Here is a 14640-nt window from a genome sequence, read left to right as displayed (position 1 = left end):
ATGTATTTTAGTGTGTATGTGAGTGTGTATGCCGAGTGTGCGCGCTCAGCGTCCTGTACGTTTGCACTGGTGGTGCCTAATTTTGTATCCCCCCAAAAACACAGTATCCCATATATTAGTGAATAGCATCACGGGAACGCGAAGGGAATGGTAAATATTTTCTTTTATTCATATTTTCATATTGTCAGTTTTTCAGCAATTTGAGATTATCAAAATAACAAAAAAAGCAGGCGAACGTTTTCAGACTTTGTAAACCCGTGTTATGATCTAGAATTACAAAAAATAGATGGATGAATAGATAAATATCCTATCTTTTTCTCATTTCCTTACTTGAAAAGAAAATATAAATACATATATAACTAGGGTTCGCTTTAACCCAACGTTTGCGGGTTCCCGCGACGCTGCGGGTTCTATGGGATACATATTCGCTTGGGGGTTCAAAATTTGACACATCACACTCCTCATAAGGTGGTGTGGGCTGCTCAGCGTAAGAACACACACGCACACACGCACACACACACTTTCAACCCCTGTGAGGGGAAGGGGAGAAAGCGCGGAGGTACACTGGACAGCACACCGGGATCCTCTTCACTCGGCTTCTGCAATGACGGGGCGCGTTGGTCTGCGCGTTTTTACGCACCGCGGAAAGTTAAAAAGATAAAAAGATTTTAAACGAAATGCCCCAAATGAAGCGACAGGACCCGAATGCACTGCTGGCTTCAAGTGGACGCACCCTCATGTTCAGTTTCAACAGCAGCTTTTGAAGAAACTTTGATAGTATATTCACTTGCGGGTTTTTTTTGTTGCTTTCTTTCTTTTTCTGTGGTTACACAGAATCACATTGAATTCTCCTTTTGACTGTAGTACCGCTGAAATCGTAGCCAGGAGCAACATGGATTATCTATACAATTACACCGACTCTCCAAGCAACGGGACCAACGGCTCGGACACCAGTAACGGAACGCTATACTGGAACCAGTTTGTGCAGCCAGCCTGGAGAATCGTGCTTTGGGCAACGGCGTACAGTTGCATAGTTGTCGTGTCTGTGGTGGGGAATATCATAGTGATATGGATTATAATGGCGCACAAGCGCATGAGAACCGTCACCAACTATTTTCTGCTCAACTTGGCCTTCGCAGAAGCGTCGATGTCCGCCTTCAACACCGTCATCAACTTCGTCTACGCCGTGCGCAACGAGTGGTACTTTGGACTCGAGTACTGCCGTTTCCACAACTTCTTCCCCATCGCGGCTGTGTTCGCCAGCATCTACTCAATGACAGCCATAGCGCTGGACAGGTAGGACCAATGTGCCAGTGTCCTCCGCATATTTCTTGAAAAGCTGGATCATGAAAAAAAAATCTCTTCAGTGCAAGGCTCATGTTACCAGCCATTTCAGATATGATCAAATTATACGTTTTGTTTAAGGATTGACATGTGGTTAAAATCATAAAAGCAATATTAGGAGTAAGGAGTTCATCCCCTTTGCAGCTTATGACTGCGTGCACTCATATATATTATACACCTTGTGTGTATATATATATATATATATATATATATATATATATATATATATATATGTATATATGTGTATATATATATGTATATATAGAGAGAGAGAGCTAGAGCGAGCGAGTGAGTGAGTGAGTGAGTGAGTGAGTGAGAGACGGAGAGATTCTGCAAATGCAAAAGCTCAAATTACTTCATGGGGAAAATACATTCATTAAGGCGTTATAGCGCCGCATCTCAAGACCTTTTTTGGCACGGCTTTCCTCAGTACATTTACATCTGTCAGTCCATCTTAATCAGTGTGATGACTTCCACTTAAACGTCAGTGGTAAAATTAAATCAAGTGATGTAGAAGGGCATCTCCGTGTGCGCGCGCGTCGTGTGCGTGCGTGCGTGCGCGCTGTATATATAATGAGTTCAGGTATTTGTGTTTAAATGTCTTTGTATCAGACTGTCTCTTCCACTTAACAAGCAACATCCTTAATTCACTCATGAAACCGTTCCCTTACACGACTGATACGTATCTTCCGGTTTGTATCGCTGCACCCTGTGAGTAAGTCCAGTCGTCATGGCCTTCCTTTCAGCGATCACTTGACTTACTGTGGTGCTTCAAAATTTGAGGAGAAAAAGAGAGAGCCAGCAAAGAGTTAGCGACAAGGACACGCCATATACACCAAACACACTAAATCCGCTCATCCCTTCCACCCTTTCAAGACGATGATCTAGAGATCACAACCCTTCACCTAACCCTCCGGAAGTCATTAGGCTGCATTAGGTTTGAGTTGGTGTAATGGCTTCTCAGTAAATATTGCCCCCCCCCTTTATTTAAAAGATGATTATATTTTTGGAGGCAGTTCGTCTTAACTATCAGTATGCAAATGAGAGACAGCAAATACTGGGGAGAGAGAGAAGAAAAAAAGACAAATTTTAGAAAGTAATCTCGTGAAATGGTGCACGATTTCAGACCCAGCCCATCAAACCCGCAGAGCACTCGTGGGTTTGGCGAGTGCCAGATTTAATCAGAGTTTATTGTGGACGGATTAGCCAGCCAGAGTAAGCTTGCGTCTTCGTGGCTTCATGTGCACGCCACATGAGCGTTATGTAGAGGAGAACAAGGAGCGAGGGATTTCTGGTCAGTCTAATTAAACGAGGCTAATTCATCTTCACCGTGGTGTCCCCACTGGGCAGCAGAACGGACTTCTATTTCTGCCCTGACCGCAGCCAAATGAGTCATTTATCTTTAAGGCTCATATTTGGATTCATGGATTCACGGGACTAACTGGGCATGGCTCCATAGAGACACTTGAAGCCTTCAGACTTGGAATAAACTGCCTTGATGGCATTGCTGTAGGTCTAAAACATTCCCATTTGAGTGAGGTGTCTCTCAACAAGGGTAGTCGCTTGAGCTAGGAAAAGGACTGGGCTGTTATTGTTGGTCCAGTTACAGCCGAATTCAGGAAGAAGACAGCCATGTCACCGTCCTGAGCTGCACAATTAAAATGTCCACATTCATGGGGTCAAGGAGAAAACGACCCTGACAAGTAAAGGGCGTGGCACAGTCATTGGCAAATTTCCTCATACCACGTATCCTCTAACGCGACCACCGCCACTGTCTCTGCTCCTCCTCCTCCTCCTCCTCCCCAATCCGACCTAGTGTGACCCATTCTTGGCAGGAGGTGACTTACTGCAGTGCAGAGCATATTAACGGCAATTTATGGCAGTCTTATCTTTAGCTCTCGAACCTGCATCATTCAATTTCCACCTCCTCCGTCCTTTTCCCTGGAGATGCCTGCATCCTACATCAGATATGCTGGCCACCTGGAACATATCTCTCTCTCTCTCTCTCTCTCTCTCTCTCTCTCTCTCTCTCTCTCTCTCTCTCTCTCTCTCTCTCTCACACGAGAGTCCGTTTTCTATATTTCGTTGTTGTTTTTTTGGACTTGTATTTTGACAGATTTATCGTCGTAGTGGCGTTTTTTTGTTCAAATTCCGGAACGGCTCCGACCAGCTCGGCTGTGAGTCATGCAGACTCGTGGAGTCGGAGGCGTGGGGCTGGAGAAGCTCACGCGCCACAGGGAGCTAAACTCTGCCCGACGTTCGAGTCCTCTGTGGAAGACTGCATCTTAGCGATGGGTGCAACTGTTGGTGACGACAGTGTAGGTCGAGGCCCGCGTCTAGAATGAATCCCGGAGTCGTTGTTTTCATGGAGCGTGTTGAGAAAAGTTAACGTGGCGGTTGAGCAAACCGTGGTAATCTAAGACACCTTTCACACTTGAAAGTCCAAACCAAGGTCTGAACCAGAGTCTGGTTCTGGTGCTTTCACGTCTGTTATTTTATAGTCATTAGGTTCAGGACACCTTTGTTCAGGTGCTGCAAAAAGATAATTTTGTCCTTCGTTAGCAACGAAATGTCGCAGACAGAACTGGCGAGATGTGGACAGTTAATGTCCCCAATTAAAACCGACTCCTCTGAGCTGTACATCTCCGCATTTAAAAACATGCTTCCTTCAGAAGGCAGGTCTTTATGGTTCTGAAGAACAACGCAGAGGAGTTGAATTTGATGTTGAAGTTCAGAGTGATAACAACAATAAACTTGATTTATATCGCACCTTCCTAAACAACATCACAAGGTGCCTTACACAACAGGATAAAATAATGCACATAGTCAAGATAAAACAACAGAATACAATAAAAACATGGGACATAATGCCAGATCCGCTCCACAGAACAAGGTAAAACACGGTCAGGATAAAGTCCATCCATCCATTATCCGAACCGCTTATCCTGCTCTCAGGGTTGCGGGGATGCTGGAGTCCATCCCAGCAGTCAGTGGGCGGCAGGTGGGGAGACACCCTGGACAGGCCGCCAGACCATCACACAGGGCCGACATATACACACACACACACACACACACACATTCATACCTAGGGGCACTTTAGTATGGCTGGTTCACCTGACCTACATGTCTCTGGACTGTGGGAGGAAACCGGAGCCACAACAACACAATTAAAACAAACAGCACTAGAGCCGATAAAACAAGGATTATGATGAAAACAATTAAAATAAGGCGATGAAAGAAAAATATAAAACATATAAAGCGTTTTTGACTACGCTGTTTATGTATCGTTGGAGAAAATGAAGTGTTTTGGCTGTGGAATGGAGGGTCACCTCATCTGTTCCGGTCCAGAGAAACCAACTACTGAGTTAAATGATGGTGAGTCTGCAGCACAGAGCTCAAAGCACAGCAGCAAAAAAAAAAAAAAAAAAAAAAGAAAAACAGAGTGAAGCTGAATTTCAGGCTGCTGATTCAGGTGCTGCAGATTCAGGTTCTGCTAATCCGGGGACGGCTGGTTCAGTTGCTGATGATCCGGGTTATGGTAGTTCGGGGGCTGCTGGTTCGGGTGCTGCTAGTCCTGGGGCTGCAGGTTCACGTGCTGCTGATCTGGGTCCTACACATAAAGATGCTGTCGTAGAGGTTATTGAAACGTGTCCCTAAGATAGTATTAACTGTGACGTAGTGGACACACAGACTGAAACAAAGGAGGGGGAAAGTGAGAGATGTTGATAAACAAAGCCTCTTCTAATGTCAAGGATAAAAAGAGGAAACCCGATGATGTGTTTCAGCCTTCTAGTAAAGCGATAAAGGTTTCTTGTCAGAGTAGGTGCCTGCAGTCAGATGAAAGTGAAGGTGATGAGGAGAGTGATGTGGAGTCTCTATCCTCCTCACAGATGGGGACTCACAAAAAGAACAGATATTCTTTGGTGAGTATTAAGGAGTTTCTGCAGGATACTGAGGAGCTAGAAATGTTCAAGTTGAGAAAGTGTTCCCTGATTCACAACTCCAACTCTTCTTTGAAGACCTTTCTGAGAAGTCCCGGTGGTTTGGAGGCAAAAGCTTTCACTGAACAAGAAACTTATCACTAAAAAAAATAGTTCAAAAGGTCACAAACAGTTAGCGGATGATGAGTTTTTCAATTTATTGTTTGTTCATTCATTTTTTTTTGTTTTACAACTTTTCTCTGTATTATGGGGGACGTAAGAATAGGCAGCTTTTTTTTTATTTGACTACTTATTGATCTGCGTGGGGAAATTCTTCCTATGCATTTAACCCATCCTAGCTCTGTAGCTAGGAGCAGTGGGCAGCTGCCGTGCAGCGCCCGGGGACCAACTCCAGTTCTTCTTGCCATGCCTCGGTCAGGGGCACAGACAGGATTAACCCTAACATGCATGTCTTTTTGATGGTGGGGGAAACTGCAGCACCCGGAGAAAACCCACACAAACATGGGAAGAGCATGCAAACTCCACACAGAAAGGACCTGAGATGACCTCCCAAGGTTGGACAACCCCGGGGTTCGAACCTAGGACTTTCTTGCTGTGAGGCAACAGCGCCAACCATTGCGCCACCATGCCCAAAGCAGGAAGTAATGGAGTAAGGAATGATGAAAAAGGGGCCTGTCTTTTCAAGCTGTGTGCTTCTAAAAAGTTAGATGAGTTTTTGTTTTTTGTACAAGAGACACACAGTACTGCTGATAGCGAGGCTGACTGGAGAAAAGAATGGACTGGTGAAACCATTTTAAGTCACAAAACCAGTAACAGTTGTGGAGTTGGAATTCTTTTTTTCCAGGAATTTTATTCCTCAGTCTGTTGGGTCTGAAGAAGTTATTAAAGGCCATCTGTTAAAAGTAAGAGCAATGTATGAAAATGTAAAAATGGTGTTTATTGATATTTATGCTCCAGTCATGGGAGTGGAGAGATTAGTCTTTATATACACTCACTGGCCACTTTATTAGGTACACCTTGCTAGTACCAGGTTGGACCCCCTTTTGCCTTCAGAACTGCCTTAATCCTTCGTGGCATAGATTCAACAAGGTACTGGAAACATTCCTCAGAGAGTTTGGTCCATATTGACATGATAGCATCACACAGTTGCTGCAGATTTGTCGGCTGCACATCCATGATGCGAATCTCCCGGTCCACCACATCCCAAAGGTGCTCTATTGGATTGAGATCTGGTGACTGTGGAGGCCATTTGAGTACAGTGAACTCATTGTCATGTTCAAGAAACCAGTCTGAGATGATTCGAGCTTTATGACATGGCGCGTTATCCTGCTGGAAGTAGCCATCAGAAGATGGGAACACTGTGGTCATAAAGGGATGGACATGGTCAGCAACAATACTCAGGTAGGCTGTGGCGTTGACACGATGCTCAATTGGTACTAAGGGGCCCAAAGTGTGCCAAGAAAATATCCCCCACACCATTACACCACCACCAGCAGCCTGAACCGTTGATACAAGGCAGGATGGATCCATGCTTTCATGTTGTTGACGCCAAATTCTGACCCTACCATCCAAATGTCGCAGCAGAAATCGAGACTCATCAGACCAGGCAACGTTTTTCCAATCTTCTATTGTCCAATTTTGGTGAGCCTGTGCGAATTGTAGCCTCAGTTTCCTGTTCTTAGCTGACAGGAGTGGCACCCGGTGTGGTCTTCTGCTGCTGTAGCCCATCTGCCTCAAGGTTCGACGTGTTGTGCGTTCAGAGATGCTCTTCTGCATACCTCGGTTGTAATGAGTGGTTATTTGAGTTACTTTTGCCTTTCTATCAGCTCGAACCAGTCTGGCCATTCTCCTCTGACCTCTGGCATCAACAAGGCATTTTCGCCCACAGAACTGCTGCTCACTGGATATTTTCTCTTTTTCGGGCCATTCTCTGTAAACCCTAGAGATGGTTGTGCGTGAAAATCCCAGTAGATCAGCAGTTTCTGAAATACTCAGACCAGCCAGTCTGTCACCAACAAACATGCCACGTTCAAAGTCACTTAAATCACCTTTCTTCCCCATTCTGATGCTCGGTTTGAACTGCAGCAGATCGTCTTGACCATGTCTACATGCCTAAATGCATTGAGTTGCTGCCATGTGATTGGCTGATTAGAAATTTGCGTTAACGAGCAGTTGGACAGGTGTGCCTTATAAAGTGGCCGGTGAGTGTATGTTTTAAATGAAGTTATTGAGAAATGTAACAGTGAAGAATATTTATTTATTGGTGGAGATTTTAACTGTACTGAGCACAGCAAGTTAGACAAGAACCATGCAGAGCCTCATGCTGCCTCTCATATTCAGCTGCTTCAGCTTATTGAGGCTCATGAATTGTGTGACGTGCAGAGAGGAGTTCATAATAAACAGAGACAATACACATAGACACATGTTAAGGATAACTTACTGTCTATGGCCAGGCTTGAGTGTTTTTATTGTTTTAAACATCAGTTTAATGTATTCAAAAGTTGTGTTATCAGCCTTGTTGGTTTTTCTGATCACTCACTTGTACCGGTTTTGGTCCTTTATCTACTACTTCCTTCGGTCTTTATAAAATGTGTAAAACCCAATACTGCTTACTGGCATTTTAACACTCGGGTTAAAAATTTCAAGGAAGCTTTTGTCTGTTTTTGGAAAAACCACCTAAGTATAAAATCTGATTTTGTGTCTGTACAACAGTGGTGGGATATTAGAAAAGTCCAAATAAGACAACTTTGTCAACAGTACACTCAGAATGTCACACAAACCTTAATGAGTTCAGTGAATGTTCTGGAGTCTGAAGTAGAGGAACTCCCAAGATTCTGCAGAGGCCACAGGAGACCAACACCATACTGAGGCACTTGCAGTGGAAAAAAATCTCGTTTAAATAACCTGCTGGGTGTTTCAGCTCGGGGGGCTTTGGTCAGGTCCTACTTTCAAAACATAGCCCAGATGGATGTCCCATCACACTTTTTCTTTGGCCTGGAGTGTAAGAATAGATAGAAGAGGTTCAGTCACAGTTTAAAATCTGACTGGGCAGGTGCTGACTGACCATACTGCAATTCGTAAGTGTGCTGTCAGCTTTTACAGTAACCTGTTTAAATGTGAGCAGACAGTGTCTCAGAGCTTTTATACTGATCTCCCTCAGGTTGAACAGCAGAGTAATGGAGAGTTGGAAGGAGCTCTCTCCTCTGATGAACTCTATGCTGCTCTCTATGCTTCTCTGCAGAGTATGCAGAGTGGGAAAGCTCCCGGAATTGATGGTCTACCTGTTGACTTTTACACACCTTTCTGGTCGGTGGTCGGGGGGGGGGGGGATCTGCTGGCAGTGCTAAATGATAGTCTCGCCAGAGGGTGTCTGCCATTAAACTGCAGGAAGGCGGTTCTTACTTTACTGCCTAAGAAAGGGGATCTACAGTCCATTAAAAACTGGAGGCCCGTGTCACTGCTTTGCACTGATTATAAGCTCCTCTCAAAAGTGTTAGCAACCAGGCTGAGTAAAGTGATGGAACAAGTGATTTGTTGTGACCAGACCTATTGTGTACCTGGCAGGTTGATTTTGGATAACATCATTCTGATTCAACACTTTTTAGAGCTCTGTAAGCGGTTTGGCCTCATAGCTGGTATCATATCGATTGATCAGGAAAAAAGCTTTTGATCATGTTGAGCATGAATATTTATGGCTCACGTTGAGTGCCTTTGGTTTTGGTCCTGGTTTTATTAGTATTGTGACATTCAGAGTGTGCTGATAATTAATGGTGTTTTGAGCACTCCTTTTCAAATCCAAAGGGGAGTTAGACAAGGCTGTGCCCTCTTCCCTAGCATTTGAGCCTCTGTTACACAAACTTAGATCTGATCTTCAGGGTATAACTATTCCAGGTTGTAATGCACCCTTAAAACTGTCAGCCTATGCAGATGATTTGGTAATTCTGGTAAACGGTCAGTAGGATATCGACATGTTGGTCAGCGATGTTGTCCAGTTTGGCTTAATACCTTCAGCCAAAGTTAACTGGCTCAAAAGTGAAGCTCTCAGTGTTGGGGGTGTACTGGAGAAAAAGCTGAGTTTGCCTGGGGGGTTGATTTGGAAGGTAGGGGAGCTGAAATATTTAGGAGTGCTTCTAGATCATCTATTGTTCTTAAAAACTGGGAAAATGTTCTTGAAAAGGTCAAAGTTCGTTTAGCAAAGTGGAAGTGGATTTTAACTAAGATGTCCTACAGAGGTCGAGTCCTGATCACTAATAATTTGGTATCGTCAATTTTATGGCATTGCCTGTCAGTGGTTGACCCCAGGCCACCAGAGCTGCTGTTGAAGATCCAGGCTCTTCTTGTCAACGTCTTCTGGGACAAACTGCACTGGGTACCTCAGAGTATGCTGTATCTGCCGAGCATTGAAGGCAGACAGGCCCTGATCCACCTGAGCAGCAGGGGGGCTACCTTCCAATTCCAGTTCCAACAATGGTTTCTGTACAGTCCTGCTGATTTAGTGTGGAGGTCGCTGACTTGCACCATTTTGAGTCAGTAGGTAGACTGGGACTGAATAGATCTTTGTTTTTGATAGACTTAAAACAGCTTAATATCAAGGAACTACCTGAATTCTATCATGGACTGTTCAAAATTAGAGACTGAGGCAACACAGCTCTTTATTCTGGCTGCTCCAGGAACCAACCATACATGGTGCCCGTTTCAGTGCAGTCTGTCAAGTGGGGTCAATTCTGCTCAGGCGGTTCTGTGTGTCTAATGTGGTGACTCTGGTGCATGTAGTTCAGCTTGCAGGTCCAAACATGGACAATGCAGCTCCTTTTGCCTCCCGCTTAGAGCTGAGATTGACTTGTGTTATTACTTTGCTGCTTAATAAATGGAGAGAAGCTCTCACAAGTGGTGAGCAAACACTGTTGAATCAGTATTATAATAGCTCTCTTAAACCTGATGAGAATGATGTTTTCCCTTCAATGAACATTTCCCCAGATTTTAAGGACTGTACAGGACCTTTTTTTTTTAAAGTGAGAATTCCTCTGTTTTCTTTTAAAGATCCGAATGGAGGGTCATTGTATAAAATGTTTGTTAAAGTTTTACACTGGGACAAATTAAATGGTAACACTGACACTCCATGGAGAGCTCACTTAGGTCTGACTGACAGTGTTGGGCCTGAGTGTGGCGAGCACTGTACAAACCACCATTGATTAAAAGAGCTGCAGACCTGCAGTGGAGGGTTTTACATGGTATCGTGGCTGTTAATGCTTTTGTTTTGTCTCTGTCATTAATTCTGATGTTAGCCATGACTGCCTATTTTGCACTAATTGTGTTTTTCATTGTGTCATGGAATGTTGTCGACTGCTGCCACTTTTTACAATGCTGGAAAATGTCTTTGGATTGTTTGGGGAAGTCTTTTCTATACCCATGTTCATTCTGGACTATAGGTACTCTCAGAAAAACGAGGTCAAATGCCAGCTTCTTAATTTCATTCTGGGAAGGGCAAAGATGGCTGTGTATCTGAGCAGAAGAAACACTGTAGAAAACTGGGGCTGATTATGCTGTTTTGTGTTTTTAAAAATGTTAAAAGCGCATTTAAAAGTACATTTTTATTATTTCAAAATGATGACAAATCTGGAAAGTTTTTGCAGTGTGTGGTGTTGTAAAAATATGCTTTGTGGCGTTGTGGATGATGAGCTGATCTTTGGGAGTGCACTGAGATGATTTGGATTCTGTGAATCTTATGTTACTGAGTGTGTTGGTTTTTATCCTGTTTATTATTGTTGTTTTGAAACATTTTTTTAATTTTTATTAAAGTATTGTTAAAAATCAAAATCTCTCTCTCTCTCCCCCTCTCTGCTTTTCTCTCTCTATCTGTACATATAAGTCTCTACAGCCCCATTGATCTGTCAATATTTGGTGGGTTTTTTCCTAGAACTTGAGTCACTACCCCAACCCCTGCCAGCTTTCTTTCAAAATTAATTTGCACGCAGCTTTTTGATATACAACATGTTTTCACCTTAAGGCCATTTAGATAGCGTTCATATATCTAGGGTGTCTTACAGTCAATGAGGAAGAACTGTTTGAAAATCTTCCACAACAAAAATTTGACTGAAACATGGCTTTTGTGAGATTTGAAACACTGACCCTTTTGCTGCAGAACATACACAGATATTTTTATTTATTTATTTTGTACTACCCTTAGAGTGGTCTGGTCATGAGCAAATACCTTTTTCTGACTTATCTTTTTCAGGAAGGGTCAGATACTAAGCAAGCGTCACAACATTAACACACCTACACTTTTGCTCTGGCTTTTGATGTAATGGTGCATGTGATCCTCTTTCTTCTGACATTTTGAACGTGTGAGGTCACCAGAGAGGTGGATGTTATTTGTACAATGAAATCATGTCAGACCAATTAAGAATCCATCTAATCCATGTTAACTCTTAGCTGACCCATCTGTAATACACACATCTGTATAAATAAACATCCTCGAGCATGAGCACACACTTGTTGTGTATGTATACACAGACATACAGTACACAAATAGCAAGCATATATATATATATATATATATATATATATATATATATATATATATATATATACACACGCACTCCAGATACTGAAAGCAAAGGTTCATATACTTTTGTCACTCACAGATATATAATATTGGATCATTCTCCTCAATAAATAAATGGCCAAGTATAATATTTTTGTCTGATTTGTTTAATTGGGTTCTCTTTATCTACTTTTAGGACTTGTGTGAAAATCTGATGATGTTTTAGTTAATATTTATGCAGAAATACACAAAATTCTAAAGGGTTCACAAACTCTCAAGCACCACTGTACACATTTACACAACCTCTTGCACCCATGCAATATGTGCAAATATGCATGCAAACATTTACACACCCTGAAACACATGAGTGGGGGGGGGGCACAGATGGATGCTAAATTTGCATTTACACAACAACATATACTCATGGATAATACTCTGCTGTCCATGGTGGTTGGCTGATATGAAGAGATGACTAGTGGACTTTTGAGTACATTCGTTGACATAGAAACATTACCATGCATACACACACACACACCCTCACACACATCTGTTAATGGGAATTTTATACAATCCTGCAAAACAAAAGCTTTCTCCTCCGAGACCAATAAGCCAATGAATAAAGTCATGATCAAATTACCAGGACCTGCTTTCAGACATAATTTGCCAAAATAAATAAATAAATAAAATCATTGGCAGGTTTTTAATGGTGGCTATTTTGCCTTTTTTTTCTTTTTTTTTTTGCAGCAGCCCTCTTAATAACTTATGTCTCTTCCGGAAGACTCCCCTGCAGTGTTTTCATGGTGTTGATATTGAATTTTTTTCATGTTTTTCCAGGACAGTTTAGGGCCTATTTGTAGATTATTGGAGTTGCGCTTCACCTGTTCCATCTATGACTGGATCCTGATGCTGCCATCAGTCCCATTGATCAGGTGCACTGTTTAAAACCAGAATCTGCCTGCAGACAGTAATTGAGGTGTGGGTTTAGTGGCAGAAACAAAGACATCAGACAATAGGACATAAGTGGGAGTTTCTTGGATTTTATTTGACGTATTAAAAAAGGATTGAATTGCGATTTAGGAGTGTGACTGACAATTTAGACGTGTCAGTAAAGATTAGCTATTAGTCAGTCTTAGTTTGCAAGTCTTACTTCAAGTGTCAAAGCATTGTATAACAAACAATGGCCGTCCTGAATGATGTTCAAGTGTAAACCTGACACAAACATGACGTGAACGAAAGTGAAGTATCTGATAGATAGGTTTTACAGAATATGGACAATTCAAAGAGTTCAAGCTATAATGACAGTTCATTCACTTTCAAATACTGCAGTTGGTTCCTTCTGGTGCTTACTGTATCGCCCTATGTGACAAATGTAGCACAAATGTGAGGAATTCCTTTGCCTATTATCTCTATGTGTAATTTCTTGGTTTCCAACGCACATTAAATCTATGTACATATGTGAATGCCAACAGCAGTGGTGGTCAGTGCAAGTGTCAAAGCAATCCACCTGTTGTGCACAGCAGGCATTCGAAATGTTTGATTCTGCCAACAACAGAAGACTATCACCTAGTATGTAAAGAAGACACGTGGTTGCAAGGGCTTTTTGTAGCTGGGCCAAAATACAGCTGAGGTATTGATCTCTCAGTTTTCAGATGACCACTGGGAACATTTAGATTCTCCCCACCCCCTACCCCCCCCAAAAAATAAAATATATATATGTGTGTGTGTGTGTGTGTGTGTGTGTGTGTGTGTGTGTTTGTGTGTGTGTGTATGTATCTACTCATATATTTTCGTAATGTGTGTGTGTGTGGTGTTAGTGTGGGTGTGTGTTAGTTAGTGTAGATAGCGGGACCAAAAACTAAAGCACTTATGATCCTAATTCTTTTTGGAGGTGGTAGGTATTGTTCCAGAGAGTACGGGAAAAATCTCAAAAAATTAAAATTATGCATAAATATGCAAAATATGCATTTTTATAAAAATGGCTAAAAACCACTTTTCTCGGCATTTCAGATGATTCTGAGCATCTTTGATTTTTTCACCTATATAAAAAAATGTTTTGGCATTATGCAAAATACGCATTTTTGCAAAAATGCACTTATGATCCTAATTTTTTTTGGAGGTGGTAGGTATTATTCCAGAGAGGACCAGAAAAATAGCAGAAAATTAAAATCAACTCCCATATTTTCGTAATGTGTGTGTGTGTGTGTGTGTGGTGTTAGTGTGTGTGTGTTAGTTAGTGTAGTTAGCGGGACCGAAAACTAAAGCACTTATGATCCTAATTCTTTTTGGAGGTGGTAGGTATTGTCTCAGAGAGTAAGGGAAAAATCCCAGAAAATTAAAATTATGCATAAATATGCAAAATATGCATTTTCTAAAAATGGCTAAAAACCACTTTTCTCAGCATTTCAGATGATTCTGAGCATTTGGGGGGAGGGAGTTGGAGTGGGGGGGGGGGTTAGGGGCAGTGGGAAGGCGGTTAGCTGGCAGGATAAAGAGGAGGGAGATTTAGATGGGTGGATAACCAAACCGCTACATTATCCACCCGTCTAAATCTCTCTCCTCTTCATCCTGCCAGCTACCGCCTTCCCCCTGCCCCTAAACCCCCCACCCCCACTCCAACTCCCTCCCCCCAAATGCTCAGAATCATCTGAAATGCCCCTGCCCCTAAACCCCCCCCCACTCCAACCCCCCCAAATGCTCAGAATCATCTGAAATGCCGAGAAAAGTGGTTTTTAGCCATTTTTAGAAAATGCATATTTTGCATAATTATGCATATTTATAATATCAATTTCATTTTCTGCTATTTTTCTGGTC

The 14640-nt window shown here is 42.4% G+C and overlaps 1 protein-coding gene across 1 annotated transcript in view; it reads left to right on the top strand.

Moving 5' to 3' along the window:
• The first annotated feature begins 892 nt into the window (after positions 1-892).
• Positions 893-14640, top strand: part of tacr1a (tachykinin receptor 1a) — a 48785-nt gene continuing 35037 nt past the window's right edge. Inside the window, exon 1 of the mRNA XM_056287521.1 lies at positions 893-1296. Coding sequence (XP_056143496.1) covers positions 893-1296 — 404 coding nt within the window. The remainder of the gene's footprint in view (positions 1297-14640) is intronic.

Source organism: Lampris incognitus, chromosome 1, assembly GCF_029633865.1.
Source record: "Lampris incognitus isolate fLamInc1 chromosome 1, fLamInc1.hap2, whole genome shotgun sequence".
Lineage (NCBI taxonomy): Eukaryota > Metazoa > Chordata > Actinopteri > Lampriformes > Lampridae > Lampris > Lampris incognitus.
Note: the sequence above shows the minus strand (reverse complement) of the source record. Positions and strands in the feature narration are given on the sequence as shown.